Genomic DNA, 17,531 nt, shown 5'->3' with positions numbered 1-17,531 from the left:
CTCTCTCTCTCTCTCTCTCTCTCTTTCACTCTAGAAAAAGCTCTGCAAAAAATCTTCCTTCAATTCAGGTCCAGTTAGCAACAGAAATGATGAACATTTCCCTCCATACCACATCATCATACCTTTATTTCCGAGGGACTCTAGCTGACTATCCTCATCACTTGCACCATTGCGTCATGATAGTCTGGACCCTTCGGCAGCCGTCATCATCTCCATCACCATCATCATCATCTCCATCCCCATCATCATCATCATCATCATCATCATCATCATCATCATCATCATCATCATCATCATCATCCCCAACCAAATAAATAACTTACAAACAATAAAACAAACAAACTTACAGCTATCCGTGTCGAGAGCTTGTTGTCGCCCTCAGAGTTTTGGTTCTTCTGCTCCCCGTTGGTTCTGCTGTACTCGGTGGAGGGTTGCTGGTTCGAGCCCCGGCCGCCCTTGGCCTTACGGGTGCCCGTGCCCTGCTGGTGCACTATGTTGAGGAGGTGGAGCGTGCTCTCGTGCCCGCGGTCCGAGCGCTCGGCCTCGCCCCGCTGGTAGCGGCTCTCGCACGTCGCGTGGTGCCGGCGACACAGCTCGATGCGCGCGCGCAGACGTTCCACGATCGCACTGTGCAACTGCGGGACGGAGGAGCCCCGCGAGGCGGCGATCATCGGCCCCCCGTTCACCCCGCCGGGCATCGAACCCATGCCCACACCTCCTAACATCGGTACGAACCCCCCGGTGTTGGGATGAGCGGGTGTCGCCTCTCCCATAGCCTACTCTCCCCCTTGTCTCCAGAAGTTTATGGACTCAGTCCTCGGAGCAGATGACCAGCAGCAACAATACGGTCATGGAAAATAATTACATTCGGCTATGAAAGCGTACATAAAAAAATTCCCGACACGCATAACGGAACACAGCGCGATCGTCACGGAGTTATTAAAATAAATGCAGAATAGGATCGCGATGACGTCTCTTTCTATGTTAAAACACAACGCCTGGACGATTCCACCTATTGATTCAAATACTACTCGAGCGGGTCGGTCATAGGATCAATCCCATCCAGTGTGGCTCGGTTTGTTCATTTAAAACCACATCACGGCCAACTTGTCTTTACAACGGCTTACATCTTTGACACATGGCTCAGAAGCAGATCCTCGAAACACCGCGTAAACACCACAAAACACCCGAGCAACATCTAGAATCTACAAAGTAGGCGACGCGTTCCCATTACACGAGATCCTCGGAGATCCATCCACCTAACTTTGGCACTCGAGACATTTTTGGGGAAATGAGTCATTATTCCAGTCTCTCTCTCTTCTCTCTCTCTATCTCTCTCTCAAACCCTTTCCCTCTCTCTCTAATTCTTTCTTTCTTTCTTTCTTTCTATCCGGATCGCAGACGGTCTCGTTGAAATTCAGAAGATTAAAAAAAACGCGCACCCTAAACGCAGGGATAAACGCACAAAGCGACCCTCGGCGGTTCCTGTTCCTCTGCTTCAGTATTCCGCTGACAACCGCTTGTCCGTACGGTGCACCGAGGCAGTAGCCGAGCACCGAGAGCAACTACAAGACTCTCATTGTATGAACATTCCTCTTCCACACGACGTGAGACGACAGCGAGTATGGATCGCGGCGTCCAAACGCGCCCCCTGGAGGTTTCGGTGGGAATTAAACCAGCCCTCCAGGCTGGAGGAGTGGATACAGGGATCAGAAAATGGATTCCCATGTGTTTGTCACGCAGCATTACACTACTCTCGTTTTAGAGACGGAGTCATTGCCTATGTAGGTTAAAAAACTTCCGTGCACAACATCAAGATCTGATTGTATTCCGTACGGTCTGCCCGCCGCATGTCTGATGCTGTCTGTCTGGCTAACTGTCTGACTGACTGACTAACTATCTATTTATTTTTTTCGGAAAGGGGGTGTAGGGATATTTTCTTTAAATGTCTCTATTAAATAGGGGGCGATGTTTAATCTGTAAATTAAATACACTTGTTCAAATTGCAAAGTCCATTTGCCAAACGAGGTCTATTGAAAGAAGCCCCTCTGTCAGCTGTTATGTTCGGCTATTCATAGCTTGCAGCGATGAGTCGCCATGATAAATGAAAGGTCTGCTATATGGACCTGGGCCCGGGCTTCATTTTGGTCTCTCCTTCATGGATACACGCTTCCTATTATATTAAATGGGACATGGGGTTCAGTGATTTCCCTCAACAGGGCTTGTGTATGCGTGTGTGCGTGCGTGTGTGTGCGTGTGCGTGCGTGTGCGCGTGTGTGTGTGTGTGTGTGGGTGCGGCTTCTTGCACAAGGACACAATGGCAGTGGGAGTCAAACCTTTTCATAGGTCTACCGGGGCAATGCTCTCAGCATCTTTTGTTCCACCTCTCCACTCCTAAAAAGCATCCCAGAATAATAGAAAGCATCAGGCCCGTTCAAATTGGAAATGTTAAGTATGACTTCCCTGCATAAATCCTTTATTAATCCCTGACAGAATAGGTGGGTGCCTAACCAAATACGACAGTTCAAACAATATCTAAACTAAATGCTGTGTTTTTATACCCGGTGCTTAATATTGCTTTATATTGTACAGTGTCTGTTTATGTATGACTTATAGTCTGTCATCGTGTGACATAGGCCTGTTTGTGTACCGTTCAGTAGGGGGCGTTGTTATTCTTGGACCCCCCCAAATCCGAGGCCACTTGCCTCTCTGGAAACAGTTTAAGCCTTAAACCCGGAAACATCCCATCACTCACCTCTTCCTCGCCGCTGGTCGTGACGCTACGCCCTTCCTCCTCCGCGCTCGCGGCGAGGGCTCTTTCATCCCCAAGTTCAACTCCACCCGGCCAAGACTCTGATGAGGGACGACCCTACCTGGGGCAATGGCGTCATGCACGTGCAAACTGGAACAACTATTAACAATGATCTTAGTACTAGTAAAAAATATATATTTGAATGTTACTCAGAATTAAATTTAATTCGATTAATTTTAAAATTGACAGACCAATTCACTTTGAAACACCAGTGCATATGTCTTATGTTTGTAGGCATCCAATCGTTATTCAGAAAAACACCCGAGGCCTTACCCGAGGCCAGCTAACAAGAATAATATGTTAGCTGAATGTGTTTTCTTAATAACATCGAGGATGTCTTGCTTGTAATGAACTACAAAAGATGAATGTCTTCATGGCATGATCACTGGGCATCGCCCCTGGTTTCTAAAGCTCTGCAAAACATGGGAATAATGGAAAATATCTCGGTGAGACAATATCCGGGAATAGGATGTAACCTAATTCTGCAGAGACCCCCGCAGGGATGCAGAAAACACAGCAGCATGCATATCGATTAATAATGTTGCTATACAGGAATAGAACACAATATCCAATATAAACTGGTTTGTAGCCTGGCGCGACTGTAGAGAATTCACGAGGTAGGCCAACAGGAATTGCAAAACAAAAACGAACTTTCCTATTTCCTTACATTAACAAAACGCTGAATAGTGTGTACGTATACGCATCTTGTCCAACAGGGGGCGCCAGGCTGTCAGTTGTGGGCACCTGCGTTAACTGAGGTGGGAAAATATTGAGGGTCCCGTTCTATTGCAGTTGTTCTGGGGACGCTACTTCTCATTGTCCATGCAGGTGGTCCTGCACCTTTAATACAACTAGCTCAATGTTTTTCATGCTCTGACACATCAATACATTTGACCACTGGGCCTTTCTGGAGTCACAATTATATATAATAATCATTATCAAAAAATAACCATGTATATTTAGAAGAGGATTTGTTTAAAAATGACTTGATTTTAGGACTAATTCAGATACATCTGAGGTACATCATGCTCTTGGATGCCGCAAACACAGGGGATCAAACCCTATCCCTAGCCACTATAGACTAAGGCTGGATTAGGCCTGCTTCACTAATCAGTGCCTATAAACAAAGTCAAGTATTTTCTACTTTGCATACCTAGAGTAAAGCTTCAACACAAAGCAGGATGCACATATTGATTTATTTATGTCCACAGTTGAAGTCTACCATTAATACAGGAATATAAGAAAGAGGTGCCGTCCCGTGTGTATCCCAGACATACTGTAGCCGACCACGTTACCGGTACACCCATCTCCTTCGTCATATTGCTTCACAAAATCCACATCATCATCATCATCATCATCAAACATCAATGTTAGTAGGGAGAGAAAATGTCCTCGTATTTTTTTTTAATCCTTCCTTTTTATACACTTATCAACTGCTAATAAACCCAATAAATTAATAAATTAACACACAAGCAAACTACAGAGGCCTCACAGTATGGAGCAACAACAGTGGTTTGAAAACAAGAGATCTGTACGAGTGGGCCTATACAGCAGGACTGGCGGGACAGTTGGCCGCCATTTTGAAACACGACACGAGCACAATCTACGATACCACACATAGTCTACAGCTCTCTAGCTAATAAATTACATGTCCCCTTGTTTTCATTTCCTTGGTTTGCTTTTTCTTGACATCAACGAGAGAGAGAAAGTCACAGGGAGACAGATTCAGATTTTCTTTGCTATTTTCTTGCGTTCGGTTATTGTCAGTTTGCCAGAGCAGTTCAACGTTCAGCCCACCCCTCCCACCTCAGGAAAGGATGCTTCATAAAAATTCAAGCGCAGTATCTTCTTTTAAACAAATAAAATAAAAACAAAGCTTTTAGTTTAATTTAGCTTGACCCCTGTCGATATCAAAAACACTGTCTTACGCTTATTAGTAAAAAAATAACGATAAAAAGAATACAAAAAGCAGTAAAAATGGTAGAAAAACACCAAGATCGTAAATCTTAATGCAACCATCAATAATAAGGTCTGGTGTTTGCGTCACCATGACGACCACACAGGGATGGCTTTGTTAAAAGTGGTTCCTGCCCACAATGAAATACTGGATTTATTTTGGACCCGAAATGACAATATTACCGATTCCTTTAAAAAAAGAAAACAAGGAGAAACAAATGAGTATATATATTGTATCAAAGCAGAATAAAGACATAAGGCAATTTCAGAACATCAAGCAGTCAAGAGGAGAAAGAAATCCTTAGTTCCTTAGTGGTATTTCAATTTCTATTCATTGGCAAGTCCTTTTTGTATCAAGTGGCTGTTAAGGAAAAAGGCAATAGTTTTAAACGATACAGCAGAACTGAACACACTTCTTTTTGTAATATATTACTGACCCGCTCTAACTTAAGTGATGCACATTTGTCATGTATTAGAACCTATTCATTCCACATGGGGTCGCTGTAGTGATACAACAGACCCTGGATAGCCCTGTCAAATCAGTGGACTGTCAAAGCTGACTTTAGTTGTATACACGCTCCATCCTACACACACTTTATTTGCATTAATTAGCACTTTAACAACCATTACACAGGGTAAAAAATATAAAACGAAGACACTTCATGCTTTTTTTTCGTTGTACATCTCTCTTGCTCTCAGTCATTTCTTTGTTTTACGCACGTTTACTGTCAAACACGGGGTCTGCCAATAACGACCCTCTCCCGCCAAAAATCATGGTTTTACATCGTTGACCAGAGGTCTGAAAATAGTGGCCGTTGACATGATTTTAAAACACTGTGAAATGTCATAGAGTGTATATTTTACGCCACTAATACAAAATTGCAAGTGAAACTAAATGAAGGGTACTAGCAACCCCTTGGAGTGAATCGAACTCGCCAAGGTGACCCCACGCGTTGGTCTGCCATATGTTAGCCCATTAGTGATATTGTTATCGGTTATAAATGTTTTTTAGTTTTTCTAGCTGGAGAGGAAGTTCCACTGATTCTATTTGGATGTTCAAATAAGTGATACTTGTGTTTCTTTTTGGCATATTTAAACGAGAAGGATGACCATATGACTGTGAAGGTGAGAAAAATCGATTCTCGTTCTTTGCTGTTTTGCCTCCTTGTGAAACCGTGGTATCCCGAGCGAGACCTCAAGACAATACTAGTGGCCTTCAGATTCCGGCCAAACGTTTTGTTTGACTTCTCTCTCTGAAGTCAGTCCAGTGTTCTCTACATGTAGTTACAACTAGCACATTGTTAAACATTGTTGAAAATCTAACTGCTACAGAGGCTGTCCAAGGAACAAGTACATTGACCTTTGAAATGTGGCGGTTTAAACTGAAACAAACTCTGATCCGTCTGAGATCAAACGTTAACAAAGCTTCAACACTATTCCTCTTCTCGCTGGGTGCTTTTTGGACGGTGTTTTTGTTGAATAAAATCATTATTAGACCTGCATAGATGTGTTAACCCTGCAACCAACTGGAGTCTGTGATTGTTGCTTCAATCTTTCTTACCCCTTCTGTCATTCAAAGTAGGGCTGGAAGGTATACATTATAATTCATATTGATAGAGGCATAGAGGTATGGCTTTTAAATCATTGTCCTGTTTTTGAGAAGATACAAAAAGGACATTTCCTTATCCATTGCTTTTACTCAAGATTGCTGAAATGATTCCGGAACGAAATGGGGACAGACCAATTTTAGAAAACGTAAAACGGCGTCTTCATCAATGAATTGGTTAATTGTGTTATGTGTCATTTTCAAATGGCGGCATAGTTTATTATAAAATAAGACGTGCACTTATGAGTCCATGTTGTGGTTGCGTGCAGCTCTGATTCTACGTAACAGTGGTGTGACCCTGGGTTTTTCCCTCTGCAAGACATGCACCGCCAAGCAGAAGCCATTGCCTGCAGAGAAAAATAATCTCTTCAGTGGTTCCCGCCGCACTCAGCAAAAAACAGCAGCCAACGACAGAGTGAGGCAGCGACACAGTGAGAGAGACAGAGAGAGAGGGGCATAGACACAGTGACACAGAGAGAGAGAGAGAGAGAGAGAGAGAGAGAGAGAGAGAGAGAGAGAGAGAGAGAGAGAGAGAGAGAGAGAGAGAGAGAGAGAGAGAGAGAGAGAGAGAGAGAGAGAGAGAGAGAGAGAGAGAGAGAGAGAGAGAGAGAGAGAGAGAGAGAGAGAGAGAGGGGGGCTGAGAGAGAGGGGTAGAGCGAGAGTGAGTAGGGGGGAACGAGAAAAGTGGAGAGGCAGAGAGAGTGAGATAAATTGTGCCCTGTTGCAGTTCTGGTTAAGTGTACACTGGCGCACTACTTTTTTACCCCCCTGGACAGCAAGCACCCTCAAACAGTCAGACAGGCAGCCACATACACAGAAACATACCCACATGTAAAACGGCCGTCGTTCGAGGTGTGGATCAGCTTCAGCGTGGTGAGTTGAGGTGTAACATGCCTTGCTCAAGGTGTCTGCGGAAGGGTTTCCAACCGTCAACCCCCTGCAGTCTGCTGGAAGACCCTCCCTCCAACCCAAACTAGCAAGTGACCGTAGTTATTGGGTCATTAAGTCCCTGACATACTTCAAGCTAATTCTAAATTGGCGTATTCGTATAGGCTGTCCAACGGCCGTCCAAATGCTGTCAAACTCCACAGCCTACAATACAGTGACGGCAACCCGTTCATTTAATGAGGCGTATCGCGGTGAAACAAGATATTCTCAAACCTGACCTTTCGACTCTGTTCGAACACGTCAGTTTGGATTTCGTTGTTAGCAGATCAGGGCCTGCATTGACCTGGTAGCGGCGTCAGGGCGGTCTTAGCAGTTGAAGGTAACAGGCAGGTAACACACAGGTAGGTAACCATCAGTGAGGCAGAGAAGGTGGAGGCGTTTCAGAAGTGATTCCGCCGCAGGTCGGTCAGTCATAGGCATCCAGGTTCATGACGAGCAGTTTCAAGTTCAACACGCAGGGTGGAAATATTGTTTTTCCATACGCAGTATCAGTCAGATCCATAGCAGGTCCTCAGAACAGCCTTGAAGAAGCGTTTCGGGGGTTGTGGGAGGTTAGGGTCGGGGTGAAACGTCAGGGTATCGGCTTTCATCCTCGTGTCGTACGAAAAGTTATGGCTTTTAAGTCTGCTGACGTCCGAGCGTCCACTTCCTGCTTCAGAAAAATCGGTTCTTTCCGTTCCTCTGGTACCGCGGCCGGAGGAGGGCGAAGTTGAGTCCGGTCGGAAGGTGTTTGGGTTTAGTTTGTTGTTAATGTGTGTGTTGCTGTGTGTTTGGAGATTGTTTCCCCGTTCGGGGTCAGGACTTGACCCCCTTGGTGGGCTCGGTGGACTGCCGCACGTCGGTCCACTCTTGCATTGTGTTCTGGAGGGCCTGGGTCTTCTCCTTGTCCACCTGGACGTAGTCCACCTTCTCGTCGGAGGTCACCGACGACGTGGACGGCTGGGGGGGGGGGGGGGGGAAGGGGGGGGACAGAGATGAGCGGGGGGGGCGAGGGGAAGCGGGACAGCGGGACGGCCCAGTTTCGTCGAAACAGCTAATCGTTTTTTCAATTAAATATCGTGGTCGTTACACCATCATCAGCATCATCAGAATCACCAGAACTTGGATTTGCAAAGGATAATTCCGAAACTAAAAAATCCACTACTTAGGGTGAAATGTATGATTTAGAGAAGATGATATCTTAAAAGACTTGAGAAAATTTATAGTAATCAGACTCAAATGAAATAGAGTAACAAAGTGATATAAAAGGATCAAGGGATAAGAAGGCAGATTTGTCAAATATTTGATATACTGCACACTAACCCTAACACACGCACACACGCACACACACACCTTCCTGCAGGGGCTTGGGGAGCCGGGCTGGAAGTCCAGCGCCAGGTAGTCCACGTTCCCACACTTCCTGGGGGCGGGGCTACTGGTGCCACTGACCGCCGGGGACGTGGAGGCAGGGTTCTGCTGTTGATGACAGAACACACACACACACACACACACACACACACACACACACACACACACACACACACACACACACACACACACACACACACACACACACACACACACACACACACACACACACACACACACACACACACGAAAAAAAAGATACTAAATATTACAATAACGCTACTAATAATTACTCTAACAAACGCACATTAAGTAATACTTCAAGCCCCTTGAACAACTATGTGATTAAAAAGAACAAATTGGATGAAAACAGAGAAGTAGGAGAAGATGAAACTAAGTAGCAGAAGGATAAAGAAAAAAAGAATCACAAATTGAAAAAAAAAAAAAAAAAACATTGCAGCCATTAGTCGGAAATCCAACCCACAGACATCAGGACCATCCCATAATAACCCCTACCCCGCCCTTCCAGTAAGTGGTGCTGGGGCTGTGAACCGGGTGACCTGCCCTGTGTGTTCTCACCATGGCAACGTAGTTCTCCTCGCTGTCGGCGGAGTCGGTGCTGGTGATGCTCTGGGTGGAGACGGGCCGGCAGTGCTGGGAGGACGCGGAGTTCACCGCGGGCCTGTCGGAGAGAAGAGCCGTCACCCCTGGTACCACCTACATCCTACCTCCTACCTCCTACCTCCTCCCTCTCACCCACTAGCTCCTACCCCCTTCATTCTTCCATTCGTCCTCCCCCCCCTGTCTGCTAACCACTACCTCCTCCCCTTCGTTGTACCCTACTGTCTGGTACTGGTGTCTCCTACCCCCCCCCCCCTTCCATCCTCCATCCTCCTCCTACCCACTTCCCCCTACCATCTGCTTCCTACCTCCTGCCCCCCGGGGCTGCAATCTGACCCATTAGAGGTGGAGAGATACTGAGAGTGTCTGGATAAAAATGTGTGTGTGTGTGTGTGTGTGTGTGTGTGTGTGTGTGTGTGTGTGTGTGTGTGTGTGTGTGTGTGTGTGTGTGTGTGTGTGTGTGTGTGTGTGTGTGTGTGAGACTCACATAGGTCTGGTCCACGACATGGTGACAGGGCTCTTGAAGGGTAGCTCGTCGATAATCCCATTGGTCCTCAGATCCAGGGGGGTGGGCTTCGCTGTGGGGGCCAAGACCAGCACGTTAACACACCAGGCCAAGAGCATTTCAACACAATTAAACATCTACAAACATGGCAACGCAACATGAACGTTTTCTGAACCACAACCGATACACATGTCAATTGAACCTTGTGCATAAACACGTTGACACGACGTAAACGCTTCTACACAACGCGGCATCAACATGTCAATAGTGACAAATGTAACGGACGCGTGAAAACCAAACACGAGGGCTTCCGCCCAACACGTCGTGACCTCATGTCAAAACATCACAGCGAGGTCACGTCGATCGGACACGTTGACACAACGCGCTACAAACGCGTCGATACAACACGCTAAGGAACCGCCAACGCAACACGCCACGGACATGTTAATATGCGGCACGTCAGCCTGACGAAAACGTCAACACATTAGAGAGGAAAACATGACCGCACCACAACAACACAAGCCACACGCAAAAGCACCAGAAGATAATCTTAAAGGTGACATATTATACCACCAGGTGTGAGTCTCATTAGCTATTACAAGCCGTTTTGACAATCTGCCTTTCCTGACATCACAAGTGGGCATGTCTATCTAGATGCAAGACAGATGGATGAGCAACGCTTGCTACAGTCCACTGGGTAGGCTGGTAGACTGATCTATCCAGCCCACATCTAGGCGGACACGCCCTCTTCTGATGTCAAAAGAGGCCGATTTTCAAAACACCTGGTAACAGGCTAATCGCGCCTGAGCACCTTTAAAACAAGACTGAGGACTTTTATGTTTGCTTTAGCTTTCTGCTGAATCTTAAATACATTGCACTTTCTAAAAAGCTTTTTTAACTTTGCCTTTATTTTCTATTTTTATACTAAAATGCCTTTTTAACTTTCCATTTTACCCATTTCTTTGCATATGTTTTATTTTACTTATCTTTTATTTTAGTTTATTGTATGACAATGTTTATATGTGAAGCACTTTGAGTCTGCCTTGTGTATGAAAAGTGCTACATAAATAAAGTTGCCTTGCCATTGCCTTGCCTAATCACACTCACACCTGCGGGTATAACACGCCACCTTTAAAAACACAATTGAGAACTTGACGAAGCCGTTCAAGGGTGTGTGTGCCTTTACAACTCACACTTGCGGTTGGGCTTGAGGTTGCGGTTGACGGGAGGCGGCGTGACGTCGCTGAGGCGGCCGGGCCGGTGGCACAGCGAGGTGGTGCTGCCCTTGCGCGCGGGCAGCGTGGCCGAGAAGCCCGGGAAGTCGAAGTGGTGCGGGCCGGGGCTCATCGGGATGTAGATGTTCTTGGGGCTGTCGGCCGGCACGGCGGCGGCGCTCAGCGGCGACGAGCCCGGGTTCATCGGCACGTAGTTGTCGTCCGAGTTGCCGCTGTCCGAGCGGGTCAGCGGCGCCCGGGTTCTCTGGTGGTGGTGGGGGGGGGGCGAGAGGAAGCAGGAAGTGAGCTCTAACGCTGACAGGATGAGCAGCCGAGGAGCCGGTAGTCGAGGTACCAGCCGTTCGACCTGGAGCCAAGATGTCCTAAGGCTTGCCTGCTCCTCAATGGTGTAGCCTACTCCTAAACTCCCTGCGAGACGCTTCGGATAAGAACATCAGCTGCATGATCACTGGTCGGGGAGACTTCTTCCTCGCTGATTAAGGGAGTTTTTTCTTGGCCTTTTGGGGGCTTGGGTCAGCGGGGTTAGGGTCATAAATATTTGGGCTGTTCAGCCCTTGGAGACTGTAATGGTGATTAAAGGCTATAAAATAAAATTGAATTGAATTGAATGACTAAAGAGTAAATAGTAAACCTGCACTTTGGTGTTTTGGTCTCCTAACCGCACACTAGCCGGTTTCCATCCTTGATTGGAAGCTTCTTTAATGAGCCTCAGCTCTTGACTGTCCCTTAATTACCGGTGACAAGTCACCTTAGACCTCTTCAAGTGAACTGGCTCAGAACCCAGGAGGAGGTGACTCACCAGGTAGGAGCTGTAGCCATCGTTGACCGACTCCACCGATTGGCCCGAGTTGTTAAAGTAGACGTTGGGGCGTTGGTGGTTGTTGGTTTCAAAGGAGGAGCCTGAGGAGGAAGTAAAACCATATTTAAACACACTGATTGGTCAAGCACGCTATTCAGCGGGCGGTTCTTTCTGTAAAGAAGGCCGCTTCTATGAAAACCAGACCGTTGCTATGGATGCTGTTCCACCGGGATTTGTTTTCAGCAGAAGCAATACACTCATTTTAAAATCAATAAAATATTTCTTCCTTTGTTACATTTTGTACGGTTATTGATTTCTTTAGTTAGTAGCCATGTAATAAGTGGGATAATGTATCATTATTGGTCATCATTGCAAAATAAACAATATTTCTAAAATTATAAAATAATCTTTGTTTTTTACTCTTGTATCATATTGCCATGCAAAGTGTTTGGCAAAGTTCCCTATGCATTATCCATCGTATATATACCATGGATGATACACCATTATTATACCATATATACAACGGTATATATCCCATTATCCATGGTATACACACCATTATCCATCGTATATATACCATGGATGATACACCATTATTATACCATATATACAATGGTATATATCCCATTATCCCTGGTATATAAACCATTATCCATGGTATATACCCCATTATCCCTGGTATATAAACCACTATCCCTGGTATCATCCTCATCTCTGCGTTACCTCGGTGCAGCCTGACGTTCTCCACGGCGGGCAGCGTGTTCCGCCGTGGTATCACCGACACGCCGTTGGCCGGCGCCTCCCCGTTCTGGCTGCCCGCCGACTTCGGGCTCCCCCACTGGCTGTCGGACCCCTGGCTGGGCTTGGGGGGCCGCGGCGGCGGCGGGGCCGCCACGCATGACGACGACTCGGAGCTGGACGGCGTCAGCGAGTTGTGGTTCTTGTCGAAGGCGCGCGGGATCTGGTAGAAGGAGCCCGGCGTGGTGGGCAGGTCGTAGTTGTCCGAGGGCCGCTCGCCGTGCGCCGACGGCCCCGCGGCGGCCAGGGCGTTGCAGGGCGTCTTGAAGGTGTACACCTCCTCCTCGTCCTCGTCCTCGTCGCGCTCCAGGTCCAGCGCGGTGGCGTCCGAGCCGTAGCTGCGCGGCAGCACGTAGCAGGCCTCCTCCGCGGGGTCGTGGTGGTGGTGGTGCGCGGCCAGGTGGGGCTTGCCCGGCTTGGGCAGGCTGTAGAAGCCCTGGAGGTGGGCACCGGTGCCGTTCAGACAGTGGGACAGGCCGTGGGACAGCTTCTGCACCGCCGAGTCGCTGCTCATGAACAGGCTGCTGCGCGTGGACTGGGAGAAGCTGGCGCTCCTGGGGACACACACGGAAGCACACACACACACACGGAAGCACACACACACACACACACACACACACACACACACACACACACACACACACACACACACACACACACACACACACACACACACACACACACACGATGGAGGAGGTCGTTTAGCACAGCGATTCCCAAACAAAACAAACATCACATACCCAACATTACATTAAATATGAATTAATGATTGCTGCTGATCGATATAGTTAAGACCAGAAATAGATGTACGCCTCTCTTAATCCATTTTAAACACTTAGGCCACTACAATATTAATGATAAGCATGCTAAATGATGATAGTATTAGTTCAAAAAGAAAACATTTTTGGTTTGGTGTCGTTAAAGTAATCCTGGGGGAATACAAGCCAAAGAAATGTGTCACTTGTATCAAAGTGACGTACAGTGAATTCAGATACAGGTCATCAACCTCTTAAACTCGAGGTTCCCCAGATTTGGGAAGACCGGGATCACTCTCGCAGCAAAAGGCATTATGTAGAAAAACTCCGCTACAAGCACATATAAGTCATTTTTACACACACCAAACACAACTCAAACACCAAGCATATTAATGAGACGTATTAGACAATTCAAAATAGGCTGGAGCTTAAGAGGTTAAGGAGCAGGTAGAGTTTAGGGTATCTTGCTCAAGGATGCCACCCCACTCACATCACACACATACACCCACAAACGGAATACACCAGTCTTTAATATATATATCTTTCCGCTAAGTCTACCAGTTTCTTCTCAGACGGAGCAGCTTGCATCTGCTACCAATGTCCCTGGCAGCGTCTCTTCAACAAGCCTTTGGACAAAAGCCTCTACAACCCTCTAATATTATGTCCCCTGTTGCTTCTTTGTTGTATCTTGATGCACATTGTATATTTTTGTGTTGTGTTTTTTACTGACTGCAGACTCTAGCACTTGACGAAAAAAAATATAAACAAAAACACCAAACTCTACAGCTTCCGATACATCTTCATATCTGATTGCTTTTAGTCAACCTGATTAGGGAGCACTTACATTTGTAGTCGTGCCGATATTGATTGTGTGCTTTGATGCTTCTCAACCACTCTTGTGTAAGTCACTTTTGATAAAAGGGTCTGTTAAAAAAAACTAACCTAAATGGCACATTGGATGCAACTCACAAAGTGGCCACTAGAGGTCACTGTAGAGCTACTGTAGTTCTCCGTTTTTGGTTGAACCCGACGCCCAACTGCCACACCATTATATCACTGGAACCATGTCATAATATTATTATAATGAACGATTTTCACATAACCACGCTGAAGGATAGAGGCCCACTAAGTTGGAAGGGTTATAATATTATTATCCTTTCCCACAGTCTCACATCCTGGCATAGCCTAAGTTAGCCTAGTTTAGCCTGAGTAAGCCCTGGACAGCCTGAGTCAGCCTGAATAAACCTAAAGCTGTGTAGGTTAGTGTGCGCTAGGCTGGTTTAAACTGAGTTAGCTTGGACTAGCCTGGGTAAGCATGAGCTAGATTAAGTGAGGCTGCATTCACCCTGTGTCACCCTGAGCAACCCGAGCTAACCTCAATAAGCCTGAGATGGCCTTGCCTAGCTCGGGTTGGCCTGGGCTAGACTTACATTGCCTTGGCTAGTCTGAGCTAGCCTGGGAAATGGCAGAGTTATTCAGTTTCCTCTTGACGGGACCTTGACCTTGAGTGCCAAGTACAGCGACCACCGGCGGCTTAGACATTAGAAGGTAGTTAGCATAGAAGACGCCTGCAATGGTTAGCCACGGTGGAGACTGGATGTCCTCAGATAGGCATTACAAAAACAAGTCACGACACCACATCCATGCAACAAAGGCTTAAGACATTCAGCTTCGATGTACACCAACCAGCTGTGTTACGCGTGACGGCAGTTACCGTTAGCGTTCTATGTCACAGAGACAGGTTTTGGCGTCGGCTCTGACGTCTACTCACGACCCATAACAATGAATCAATAACTCATGTACATCATCCCGGTTCGCGGTCATCATGGTGTCCCAGGGAGACATTAACCCATAACGCAGTGCTAGGTTTGCAGCAAAAGGAAGACCCATCCGGACTACACTCTCTCAACCACCACCGTCTCCCCCCACCACCACCACCACCACCACCACCCCTACTGCAACCAACACCGTCCCCTACTCCTCCACCAACAGCTCCACCGCCAAACCCGTCTCACCATCTAAAATGGCAAAGATTTGATTGGCACAGCCGAGTATTCATTGAGTTAAGTGAAGTGTTATTCTGTGCCACCTGTGATGAATAAGTCTGGGCACCCTACTGTTCGCCGCCCACGGGCCCCCGTCACCCACCACAACCAGTAGAGGGACATCACCGCCGTCTCTGTCCGCATAAAGCGACGGATGATCAGCGGTTGATTTCCTGCTGGGCCCAGCCGCTAGATGTATGTGTACGTGTCTGGGAGGGGGAGAGTGGTGGACCAATCTATCAGCCCTGCGGGGATAGACCCAGCCTAGGCTGGGTCTATCCCCGCAGGGCTGATAGATTGCAGTCTCCCGCCTCATTGATCATCCATGCCTGAATAGCATTATTAAAGCTGCGTAGAATCCCAGGCCCTGCCTCATAATGGAAAAGTACAGCGATGGCTTGGGATATGATATACATATAAATATTACAGATAGGGAGTGCAGCCACACAGGCCAGTGTTTATGCCTTTACATAAATATATACATGTATGTGTAACGATAAGTGAAGGTGGGATCAGCATGGGTTTTTTAAGCGATTTTCTGAGAATATGCCTGAATAATAATCAATAAAAAAGGATCAGCAGCTTCACCACAATCACACAAACACACACAGATACACAAAGAGACAGGTGCTCACACAAACACAAATATAGACAAGTGCACGCACAAACACAAAAAAAGACACACGTACACACGGATAAAAAAAAGAAAGAGCAAACAACACACAGCGTGGGTGCTTCCTGGACTCTGTGGTTCATCAGCCCCCAATCACACACAGACACACACACACACACAGAGACACAAACACACACACACAACCACCCACCCACCCACGGGCTCCTGAGGAAGAGCTGTAAGCCTGTCAGTTGACCTGTGTCACGGAGACCACAGGAAACACACACACACACACTCACACACACAGGACGCCCAAGCTCTCGCGGTGTGTGTGTGTGTGTGTGTGTGTGTGTGTGTGTGTGTGTGTGTGTGTGTGTGTGTGTGTGTGTGTGTGTGTGTGTGTGTGTGTGTGTGTGTGTGTGTGTGTGTGTGTGTGTGTGTGTGTGCGCGTGCTGGTGTGTGTGTGTGTGTCTGTGTGTGTCAGGGGGGGGGGGGGCTTCGGGTCGCGACCCTTACCTCGCGCTCTCGGACTTCCTGCTCATGCACTGGTGCAGCAGGAGGTAGTCCTGGGGTGCGCTGTTGGACAGCGAGCCGTGGTGGCCGTGGCGTAGCGGCACGTCGAAGGTGAAGAGCACGGGCTGCGAGGAGTGGACGGGCGCCGACGGCTTGCGCTCGCTCAGCGGGGCCGACGACGAGGCGGCGGTCGAGTTCTGGAGGTCCGAGGTCCGAGGGGTGTGGGCCGAGCGACCGTCTGGACGGACAGAGAGACACAGAGAGAGAGACAGAGACAGAGACAGAGAGAGAGAGAGAGAGAGAGAGAGAGAGAGAGAGAGAGAGAGAGAGAGAGAGAGAGAGAGAGAGAGAGAGAGAGAGAGAGAGAGAGAGAGAGAGACAGAGACAGAGACAGAGACACACACACAGACAGAGAGAGTTAGTATAATATCTGAATGTATATATATATTTTGTGTTTAACGTTTTATACTTTGACCTCTTTGTTGTTCACCTGCTTTGGCAATGTAAATTGTATATTTCTAATGCCAATAAAGCTTTTTGAATTTGAATTTGAGTGAGAGAGACGGACACACAAACTCTCTCAGAGAGAGAGAGAGAGAGAGAGAGAGAGAGAGAGAGAGAGAGAGAGAGAGAGAGAGAGAGAGAGAGAGAGAGAGAGAGAGAGAGAGAGAACACACTTTAAGAAACAAGCTAGAACCAAACAACCAGTTTCATTTTAACCAACAGCCTAGCTAGTGCTCACAGTGAAGAGATAAGATGCAATAACATGGTACTTTATCAATCCCAAACAGGACATATGGGTAAATTTGTACTAACTACTAACATTTAGCATGCGCAAATGCGCATGCTAATTTTTAGTAATGCGAGGCGCACAAGTTCACTAAGGTTAAAACAATGCACAGACAAAGAAAGAAGTTGGGTTCAAAATGATTTACATTACTATAGGGAAGCCTAGGCACAAAAAAAGGTGCGGCAGCT

General features: G+C 47.1%; 1 protein-coding gene and 1 pseudogene across 1 annotated transcript in view; both read right to left on the bottom strand.

Annotated features, from left to right (window-relative positions):
- The window catches only part of LOC130405300 (mastermind-like protein 2), a 44,448-nt pseudogene extending 42,872 nt beyond the window's left edge, over positions 1–1,576 (bottom strand).
- A 5,420-nt stretch (positions 1,577–6,996) lies between these two features.
- Positions 6,997–17,531, bottom strand: part of gab2 (GRB2-associated binding protein 2) — a 47,708-nt gene continuing 37,173 nt past the window's right edge. The window contains exons 3-10 of the mRNA XM_056611081.1: positions 16,557–16,791; positions 12,553–13,181; positions 11,830–11,930; positions 10,989–11,274; positions 9,778–9,868; positions 9,249–9,351; positions 8,655–8,777; positions 6,997–8,261 (exon numbers count right to left, since the gene is read on the bottom strand). Of these exons, the coding sequence (XP_056467056.1) occupies positions 8,118–8,261; positions 8,655–8,777; positions 9,249–9,351; positions 9,778–9,868; positions 10,989–11,274; positions 11,830–11,930; positions 12,553–13,181; positions 16,557–16,791 (1,712 nt within the window). The 3' untranslated portion in view covers positions 6,997–8,117. The remainder of the gene's footprint in view (positions 8,262–8,654; positions 8,778–9,248; positions 9,352–9,777; positions 9,869–10,988; positions 11,275–11,829; positions 11,931–12,552; positions 13,182–16,556; positions 16,792–17,531) is intronic.

Source organism: Gadus chalcogrammus, chromosome 16, assembly GCF_026213295.1.
Source record: "Gadus chalcogrammus isolate NIFS_2021 chromosome 16, NIFS_Gcha_1.0, whole genome shotgun sequence".
NCBI classification, from domain to species: Eukaryota; Metazoa; Chordata; class Actinopteri; order Gadiformes; family Gadidae; genus Gadus; species Gadus chalcogrammus.
The sequence above is the reverse complement of the archived record's forward strand: the minus strand, read 5'-3'. Positions and strand labels throughout refer to the sequence as shown.